Raw genomic sequence first — 9729 nt, forward strand, 5'->3', positions numbered from 1 at the left:
CCGACGAGGAACGCCATAATGCCACCAACGACGGTGATCCATAGGTACGGGTTCGCCATGGGTTGCCTCGTGTGATTTGATAATCGGTCGAAGTTGTGGTAGTAGTGAAGGCTTTCACAGGATGCGTCTTCTTCCAAAAAAAAAGTCGAGTGTTAAGCAGCGTACCAGAAGAAAGGAGTGAAAAAAAGGCGCCGTACATAATAAAGGGATGATGGCTGTTGTGTATTCATGGTTCACGGGTGTAAATATTCAAATGGTGTTAGCTATGAGGGTCTATGAGATGTGTTGTCTGGGTTCTCCGAGACACAGCATCATGGGTGAGACACCGTGGGGGAGAGCCTCGACACCTGGTGAAGCAGATTTTCTAACGCTGTAGCACGTCGCATTTCAGCAAGAATATTATATTCGATGTTGTGGCGAAGCTGTGTGTAGATAGCATCTCTTTGGTTTGTGCATTTCAACTCAAGGCTTCTCCTTTTCTGCCTCTCCTGCTGGAGTATGGTAAGGTACGTTTTTTGAAGGAGAGGATGTAGATTTGTAATGGACTGCATGCTTTTCTGCGCTTCTGCCTCTATGGTGTTGTAAGCCGCGACGTTTTCCTGGAAAATTCTTTTTCTTGCCGAAAATTCAGTATTAGCGAGGAGAACCAAGTCTTCGTCATGCATGAGAGTCATGATGGATTTCCATTTTCGTCGTTCGTCGTCGTGCACCGCCCTCCGTTTGCGAGATTCCTCCAGAAGAACGTCTTCTCGTTGTACTTGTGCCCGTTGCACAATAGCGGCAGCTTTCTCTGCGTCCCGTTGCTTCTGGCGTCTCGCCACCCTTTCTGCCTGCGTCTTTAGCAAATCGTCGCGGGACGCTTCGTAGCGCGTGGAGAAGCCGCGAGACTCCAGTTGTTGCAAAAGAAGATTAAGCAGCAAGTTTGGACGGCTGCTGGAGACCACCGTACTGGAGTTCCAGCATTCCTGCAGGCGCTGCCGCAGCGCCCTCTCCCTGCGGCGGGTGCCTGGTTCTTCATCGCGGTTGCGCAAACCGTTGACAAAGCGCAGACTGCAGACGTTATCGGTGCAGCCGCGGCGAAAGACAGGCCCCATATTTGACTTCGCCGCCCGTGAAGTCGGTGCAAGACATTCTTGTACGTCACTCTGTCGCATGGCTCGCCGCCACGCATGCCTCTCCCTCAGCACATCGTTGATGAACCTGTCGCCGAGCATTTCACCGAGCCCCCCACTCGCGGCGCACCACGCACTGTCTTTTTTGTCTATAAACGAGCCAGTGTGAGGCTAAACAATTTTTTTTTTTGAGAGCACAGTGGGAGATAGATAGAAGAAAAAAAGGGTGTAAATCAACAGGGCGGCTCCGCAACTAACATGTGCAACGTGTCATACCCACTTACTTCAGTGCACACCACCCATATATTTGGATGCATGAGTGATTTTGTTGTTGTTTTGTGTCGAGGAGATGGATGCGGCGTCTCTTCATTCCTGCTGTTATGGTTTTTATCCTCTTCTGTGGAGGAGGGGCATATTGCCATGGAAGGGAATCACGCCTCCCATCGCTTGTCCGCTCCCCATGTACGCGCTCTACGGCGTCACTCGATAGGCTCCTCGTCCCACGCGATGGGCGTCACCGTCACGGTGGGACGCGGCATCGCAACGAAGCGTCCCAGTAAGTCCCCCTGCGGGAGCTGCGGCGGGCACTGGTTGAGGTACGCGTCGAAATACGCCACCTGCGTGTAATAACCAACACGCAAGAACTCCTGTCCCCTGTACTGGAAGGATATGACAAGAATTGTGACACCCAGCACGTCCTGTGGAGGAACTAGCTCCACCTGCGGCGGGTCACACTCCATTGTGAATTCTGTCGCGCCCATCGCGAGTGGACCCACATCGAAGGTGTCGAGCACCTGGTCATGGTCCGGTGACGAAGCGCTGCCGACCCATACGAACGCCACAGAGATGGGTTCCTCCAGCGCCTGCAAGGCCTCAAGGCGCATGCGCCACCGCATCGGCTGCGTGTATGAAGTAGGGTTTTCCCCGAGGAGCTCTATCTCGAGCAGCTGCACAATTGGCTGCGTATTCATTGCACTCCCCAACTACAAGCTTTCCTTGTGGTGTCTATGTACACGGTTTACTCCGATTTTCTCGTATATGTCTGCGTGCTTGCGTGTGTGTGTGTGTGTGTGTGTGTGTGTATCTTTTTCTCTTACCCCCTATTCCTCCAGAGTGGGTCTCGCCCCACACGCACTAAATAACTACGCCTTACTGTGGCGTCACTGGGCTACTGAACAAGGCAAAAACACGTGAGGAGACATAAGGCAGCAAACCACGATGCCGATGCAGAGTCGATCCCCTAATAGGCGCGGGCGCAAGAAAAGCACCCCGGTAAAAAAAAAAGCCAGAAGCAAAAGAGAAAACACATAAGTCTCCTGTCCCATTCTACTCTCTCATGAGGTCGGAGAGACAGCAGTTGCCCTTTAAGAACACGACCCGCGTCACCACACCAGCCGAGTCCACACTGAACTTGAACAGACTGTCCCTCACACCTCCCGCCACCATGTCAAGCAGCATCCTCCACTCACTCTCGAGCCATAGCACTCTTGTCGAAATCGTGGGATGTGACGAGTCACCTGTGACGACACACGAAAGAGAGAGCAGCCACCACCAGCTTTCCTCCGGAGTACGCTCGAACTCTTCCAACATTTTCGTCCGCTGTAAAACGTAATCGACACACCCTTCATCTACCGCCAATGCGCAGACACTTCGAATCGCGACTCGCTGTTCCAGCATACTGCTCAGTACAACGGGGCTCCTAATGGTGGCACTCACGCGTTGTTGGGTGACGGCACCGAACTGGATGTCAATCTCAAAGTACGGAGAGCTTCGGACAACAGTGTCCTGGAATGTGGCAGACCCAGCTTTTTCGGCACCATGAGCAAGAGAGTCGGCGAGGAGCTCAATAGATTCATGCCTGCCCGACTCAAAGGATCGCACCACCCGCATCCTGATAATATTACCAAATATATGAGAACGCTCCCCGTGCTGATAGACCGCATGAGGTAATATCGCTCTCGGCTCGCTCTGCACCGAGGTCTTCTCTTCGATTATCCCTCCTCCCGGCTTTTGTTCACTCGAGAGTGGAATCACAACACCCTTGGCGATGGGCCCACGCTTCTCCCCACGCAAGTAGTACGGCACCCGTGACGGCCCACCAGGGGTAACCGCGACGGGGAGATCTCCACCACTGAGATCACTAGTGAAGCGGTGCACGCCAGTCCGTGCCTCATCACTCAGCTGGCGCAAACGCAGAAGCTCTGCAGCTCGGGCGGCAATGATCCCTGTCGCCTTCGCCTTTTCTCGGCTTCGCTCAAGCATTGATACGACGGCTCGAAGCGATGGGACTGCCGGTCTCTGCAAGACACGTGTGAACTCATTGGCCAAGATGTGCAAGCAGTCTGGTCCCAAGTCCTCATCAGCGCGGCGAATAAAGGAGGCGTTCTGCACAATGACGGGTGTGAAGGGTACTGTGGGCATAGCGAGCGTTATCTCCTTTACGGGGGTCCAGGACGGCACGTCAATAACACAGAACGATGGCTCCGATAAACTATCATTTTCACTCAACATAGCAACTACATACGTCGTCATAATGTCGTTAGTCGCAGATGCGAGAAAGAGACCCCCAATGTCCAACGGTGCACCGGCATGTGTCGAAGGGTCGACGTCAGAGACACTGCGCTGCGGCAGTCGCGCGAAACCGTTTGGTGGTGACAGCTGCTGGTAGTCGAGACGCCCACGAGTGTAGACTACCTTGGCGCTCTGGAACGGGTGAGACGGCCGGCTACGCGACGGCGTAACGGCGAAGATGATAACCGTTGAGCCTTCCGCAGGGAAATCGCACTCGCACTCTTCAAGTGATTCGGGCAAGCATCCCATGCCACACTCCTCCCACAACTGCACGATCACACAGTCTTTCTTTTCACATGTCAACACAAGTGAAGACACCCGGAGGAGTCTCCGATTGCCTGTTGTATCATCCAGCGCCGGAGCCTCGTGTGCGGCGCGCTCAAGAGACTTAAGCTGGGCAAGAAGGTTGCGCACCACCTTGCCGCCAGCATTTGAAGTACCTCTGTTGCTGACAGTCTGCTCAATAAAAAATGCGGGAAGGACACGTTCCACCGTCCCATAGAGTGAGGGAACAAGTCCCCCCAGTGGGTGAATAGCAGCAGCCGGCACAAGCAGTGGTTTAGTCTGATACAAGCCGAGTGCCGAAGCCGGGTCTGCAGGACGCGTACAATTGTAGTTGATAGACAACACAATGTTATCCCTGCACTCCAGGGGAGAGCAAAAATTCTTCAGGAGCATCTTTGCGCCGCACACCAGAAGCTTATGTCCGCAGCGAAGAATGTTCTCACGCACCAAATTCGTCAGTGGGACGTCCAACGCGACCTTCACCTCATAGCATCCATCGGAGATCACACCCACGCTCGTATGTGGTGCGATGCGTTCCTCAAGGGAGAGAGAAACAACGCTCACAACCATCAGCGACGACGCGGGCACATCTCCTTCTGTGACAACGCGAAGACTGGGACGCTCACCCTCTACAAACTCCCGGTTGTACTTGTAGCACAGATACAGAAGAGTGTGCGTCACGGAGAAAACCGACAGGGACGGATTGCAACGAAGCGACAAGCCACGCAACTTCAACAGAGTTGACTTCACCATCTGCCGGCACCACTCGTCCGTGGAATCCGTCCTTCTGGCGCCAAGAGTGAGGAGCGCACCATGAAAGCGTAGGAGCGGCACTGTGTCGTCCTCCACAGAGAGACCTAGTATTTGCAAGAGTTCGGGCGAGCAGCCCAGCCGTTTAAACGCGAAAGTGCCGTGTATAATTGCTTCGATGGAGGGAAGCACCGACATCGCCAGTGACGAATAGACAAAGATATCAAACAAAAGGGACTTCGGTCCTCTTCTAAAGGACTCCTCCTGCGGAGAAGTCGCAATGGTCTGTGGTACCGTCCGTATCTGTGGCGTCCGCGCAAACGGCTGAACAAACATGCGGCGCCGCGGCGCAAGCAGCGGAGGCACTGCAGCCCCAGAGGGGGACTCGGCACCTGCAATAGAACCTGAAACCCCTGCGCCGCACTCACTGCTACTAGAGGAGCTAAGTGACAACACGGCATCCAGCCTCTCCCTGGCAGCGCGCAGCGATGACTCGGACACAACAACAGGCCGTCCAGCGGCAGTGGAGAAGAGCGTCGGCACAGCTTCCTTTTCGTGATCCGTGGACCGCCTATCATGTGTTGATCGCCGCCCCTGCGAAGGTGTGGCAGATGCGTCGCATTCGCGCTTGCGAATGTTGTGGCGGCACATACCACAGCGGATGCGGCCCGGTGCGTTGATGAAAGTGCAATGTGCGCACGCGTTCATCTCCGTCTCATCCATGGGTGGTGGGGCTTCAGTCGCAACAAAGTATGATGCAAAAGAGCGGAGAGTCAAGAGAGTATCACCGTCACAAAGATACGCGCACACAAAGAACAATGCGGCCGACAACCACAGAAGGAATCGACTGCCACACCACCTCATCACCTACAGCAGCAACCGCGGACAAACAAACAGGGAGCAGCTGTTGATTCATTTAAGAAGAACGTAATCATCTGGGTCGAAAAAACTCATGTCCTTCATCATGTCGAGGATCGCGTTGACATAGTCCCAGAGAGGCTTTTTATACGCCGCTGGCATCGCACATCCACCAAGTTTGTCGTAGTGCGCTAGGATAGACGGCAACGCAACGAAGAAGCGCAGAAGGTACTCAACTGGCAGTACTGCCGCGCACTTATAAGAAAACGGCACAGCAGTTGAAGCACCGGTTGTTGGAGACGTCCTGCCTTCACTATCGGCGCGACGGCGCTTCGGGCCGTGGCGCCCCTCAAGCCGCTTCTCACGCTGCTGCGCCGCAGCATTAATGAGGCGCCGCTCCTTCGTCAAGAGAAATGATGAGGTGCAGCATTGCTCAATGGTGTCGAGGACAAGATTCTGACAGCAGTCAATGACAGAGTCGGAGGCCTTGCACCGCTGCCGCACCCGCTGACGCGCGTCCTGCAAAAACGTCAAGACGCTGCGCTGCGATGTCATTGTTGCCAGCGGCGGTGTGCGCGGGACCTCTGGGTGCTCGAGCTGCTCCATCTGGCACTGCACAACGAGCAGCAGCTGCGGCGGCCATTCAATGCCCTCCATCACTACAGTTGTGAGTGATTGTGTGTGTGCGCTCTACTACGCGGGGTACAGAGATATGTGTTCAACAAATTAAGAAACAAATATTAGTCCTAGACAGGAAGGTCATGCCGCACGCAGTCACAGAACTTAAAATCCAACAATAAGGAGGAGGATTCATAGGAGCGATGCAACTCGTCCACAAATTTCCGACAGCGCTTCTATCAGCTGCTGGCACCGCTCCCACTCTACAGCCATATGTGCCTCTCTTTCTTGCATTGCTACAGCGGCACGCCGGGTCTTTTCGCGCCACTCTTCAGCCGAAGCCGCCGCCGCCGCAAAGTGGCCACGTCGCGCCAAATCCGCCTCACGCTGAGTGAGCTCCCGTGTGCGCTGCTCAACAGCCGCACGGACTTCGGCGAGGGCCTCCTGTGACTCAACAAGACGCTGGCACTCCTGCTGCAGTGTAGCCTCGCGCTGCGTCACACTGCGCTCGCGCCCGCTAATCTCCGCGTCCTTCTGCCGCAGTTGTGCAGCGTGCTTCTCTAGACGCACAACGAGTTCTTCCCACTCCTTGAGCATCTCTGCAGCCGTGATGCCGCTGTTGCGCACTGGAACACTCTTCAGCGCTGCCTCAACACGATTCTGCCAGTCCTCGAGTGCCGGTTGCATTGAGATTGCCACCGCCCGCTCAAGGAGGTGTGCCTTCGCCGTTAATTCAGCTTCGTGGCGTTGGAGCAGCAACTCCGTCCGCTCGATTCCCGCCACGCGCAGGCGGTACCCCGCCCCCGCATCCATCGTTGTGCCTTGGAGTGTTTCTCCACTCCACAGAGCCACACAAAAGATAATCTAACTATGCCTCTTTAAAATTATTTTTGATCTATCGATATGTATTTATCGGAACGTGCTTTACTGTCCCTCTCGGTGTATCTATGTGTGTCGACGTATGTGCGTGCCTGAGAGAGAATGAGCGACGGCAGCACCGCAGAGCGACACTGAAGAAGATTTTTTTTGTTTAAATAAGAAAAGAAAATGAAAGCCGCAGCACAACCAGTGAAATACATCACGCACTCCTTGGCATTGAAGGAGTACAACTAAAGGCGAGACGTGTGCACACATGCTGATGGGCCCATGGGCTCAACACAAAGAGAAACATTTCTCTTCATTTCTTGGTATTCGTTTTCTTTCCTTCCTCCCCTCTGTTCCATCAGCGGATAACGCATTCGGACTGCTACGCCGCTCTATGCAGCTGCCCTGCATGCCACGATGTCACATGGGACGTGTGTGGCTGCTATGAGCCAGTAGCCTTGCAGCTCCACAGAGAAGAGAAGGGCATAATCGTACGCGTAATTCTGCAGCGGATTCTCCTTCACATGGGCTGTCTTTGACTTGAGCTGGGAGCTTAGGTTGAGACACTGAATGGCTTCGGCGAGATTTTCCTTCCCAAGACCCACCACCGGCGTGATATTGAACTTCATTTCGCGTGGGGTTACTTGATACACAACAGTGCACCACGAAATGTCCCAGGTGCGGTTTCGCATCTCCTCCTCACGCCTCAGTGCTCGTGATGCGGGGATGATGGAGGACTCGTCCCCGTTGGCATCGTTCTGAGAATGGTTTGACAAGGCTGCAACACGCTTAAGCCAGGATGTCTTCTCCGACGCAATGCCAGGCGAAGAAACTTGGGTGTTGTTGTTGTTGGTTGTCGTGGTGGTGGTGGTGGTGGCAGTAACAGCGGCACCGCCGCTGTTGTTGTTGCTTCCTGGTGGCAGAAGCATTTGCGAGAGCAGAGCGGCGCTGTTTTTATAATCTCTGGCGTAGCGCCGGAACATCACCCGCTTGTCCCCCTGACCAACGTTGTCACTCACAAGGATGACATTCTGCACCACGCAGAAGTCAGCGGGCCAGTGAATCGCCTTGCTGTTCAGCGCCTCCACCGCATCTGCGACGGATGAGAAGTGGGCCGAGATATCAAACGCGGCCTCAGAGCCATTCAGCTTCTCGTTATTTTTCATCGTATACGCGTGCGACGCCCACCAGCGTGGCGCACCTTGCAGTTGTTGTTGCTGCTGCTGCTGCTGCTGCTGCTGTAGGAGGCGCTCAATGATGACGGAGCCGCTGCTCTTCGCAGCCGCGCCACCCCTGCCCGCTGTCTCGGCGCTGAGAATCGCAGGGTCCGTCATTATCACCGGCGTCGCTGTCGACGCGGGGGAGCCACGCATGTTGGCGCTCTTTGCACTGCGCGGCTGTGGGATCGCGATGGTCGTCGCGCTGCGCGGTCCCATCGTGGCGGTCGTGACGGGCGGTATGCCTTTGCCCGCAGCCTCGTGCGTAAAATGCGTCACGGCGAACTTGGACGACTTCAGCCACACTGTCCACTCCTGTGATGTGGCACCGCTGTTGCTGTTGCTGTTGTTGTTGTTGCCGTTGTTGTGCTTCTCACCTACCTCCTCAGCGGCGTCGACGAAACCCTTCGCCGCGAAGGCTGCGCTCAGTTCCGCAACCTTGCCAGCAGCGAGCAGGTTGGAGCACAGCACCACCAGCTCCGCAGCACCCAGTAGCGGCGCGGCGCTCGTGTANGCGGCAACGCGCTGCGACGCAGTTGCAGCAGGATCGACGCAGAGCGCGGCAGCAGTCAGCGATGCGCCGGCGTACGCGCGCACCTGAAGCGTCATGAAAAGACGCACAACGCCACCGGTGCCTTCCAGCTCCTTCGTTACATTCTCCACGGACTCGCAGTTCACACCGATGCGAATAAGCACGACGGTTCCCTTGTCCGCCCCCTCACGCGGCTCATATCGCACGAGGTCCGTGATACCGTACAGTTTTCGCACGTGTGGTGACTGCATCATCTGCTGCCGAGCCGCTGGCGTGGCGTTGTGCACAAAGACAAAGGAGGGCGGCGAGGCAGTAATCACGTCGTTGAAGCTCTCCATATCCAGGATCGGCGACGGCCCGCTGCTCAGGTCGATAATGCTCTTCGAAATGGACTTTGCCGTTGCCGCAGCCGCAGCCGCTGCCGCTGTGGACGACGAGGTACGCTTCTCCGTCCACGACGACCCCTCCTCGAAGTATTTCACCTTAACAGGGATCATGACTCTCGCCCAACACACTCACACACTCTCGCAATCACTCTCCGCCCGACCTACAGTTGCTGCAGGAAAGGGAGGAAAAATGGAATGGTGGGAAGAGCGGAGCAGCGAAACACAACACGCAGAGCACACATCCATGCATGCACACAGAGAGCGATGCAGCCCTTGTGTTACCCGTTTTAGCATGGCCGCAGCGTCAAAGAGAGGGGCGAACACGCAATACAAAATAAGACACACTAAACAGAAAGCAATCCCTGCATCAGATCAGGCACGCAAAACTATACACCACCACTCCGCCGCCTCTCCACGTGGCGCAGAGAAACACAAATACAACAACAAAAAAAAATTCTTATTGCCACGCTGCCGTCATGGCATGCAACAGTCAGAACACAGGTTGGCGCCACGCATCGTTGTTTTTTTTTTTTTTT

At 55.2% G+C, this 9729-nt stretch overlaps 6 protein-coding genes across 6 annotated transcripts; all 6 read right to left on the minus strand.

Annotated features, from left to right (window-relative positions):
- Positions 1-311: 311 nt before the first annotated feature.
- Positions 312-1214, minus strand: DQ04_04781000 (hypothetical protein; the record flags this gene model as incomplete). Its single annotated transcript, XM_009313778.1, has 1 exon — positions 312-1214. One exon carries the CDS (start codon positions 1212-1214, stop codon positions 312-314), a length of 903 nt encoding a protein of 300 aa, XP_009312053.1.
- Positions 1215-1591: 377 nt separating this feature from the next.
- DQ04_04781010 (anti-silencing protein ASF 1) lies at positions 1592-2083 on the minus strand (the record flags this gene model as incomplete). Its single annotated transcript, XM_009313779.1, has 1 exon — positions 1592-2083. The coding sequence occupies one exon, from the start codon at positions 2081-2083 to the stop codon at positions 1592-1594; it is 492 nt and encodes a 163-aa protein (XP_009312054.1).
- A 355-nt stretch (positions 2084-2438) lies between these two features.
- DQ04_04781020 (putative DNA repair protein BRCA2) lies at positions 2439-5441 on the minus strand (the record flags this gene model as incomplete). Its single annotated transcript, XM_009313780.1, has 1 exon — positions 2439-5441. One exon carries the CDS (start codon positions 5439-5441, stop codon positions 2439-2441), a length of 3003 nt encoding a protein of 1000 aa, XP_009312055.1.
- A 189-nt stretch (positions 5442-5630) lies between these two features.
- On the minus strand, positions 5631-6233 carry DQ04_04781030 (hypothetical protein; the record flags this gene model as incomplete). The annotated part of the gene is made up of 1 exon (XM_009313781.1): positions 5631-6233. One exon carries the CDS (start codon positions 6231-6233, stop codon positions 5631-5633), a length of 603 nt encoding a protein of 200 aa, XP_009312056.1.
- Positions 6234-6386: 153 nt separating this feature from the next.
- DQ04_04781040 (hypothetical protein) lies at positions 6387-7007 on the minus strand (the record flags this gene model as incomplete). The annotated part of the gene is made up of 1 exon (XM_009313782.1): positions 6387-7007. The coding sequence occupies one exon, from the start codon at positions 7005-7007 to the stop codon at positions 6387-6389; it is 621 nt and encodes a 206-aa protein (XP_009312057.1).
- A 443-nt stretch (positions 7008-7450) lies between these two features.
- On the minus strand, positions 7451-9304 carry DQ04_04781050 (hypothetical protein; the record flags this gene model as incomplete). Its single annotated transcript, XM_009313783.1, has 1 exon — positions 7451-9304. One exon carries the CDS (start codon positions 9302-9304, stop codon positions 7451-7453), a length of 1854 nt encoding a protein of 617 aa, XP_009312058.1.
- Between the last annotated feature and the right edge of the window lie 425 nt (positions 9305-9729).

Source organism: Trypanosoma grayi (genome assembly GCF_000691245.1).
Source record: "Trypanosoma grayi strain ANR4 Tgr_478_V1, whole genome shotgun sequence".
Classification (NCBI taxonomy): Eukaryota; Euglenozoa; class Kinetoplastea; order Trypanosomatida; family Trypanosomatidae; genus Trypanosoma; species Trypanosoma grayi.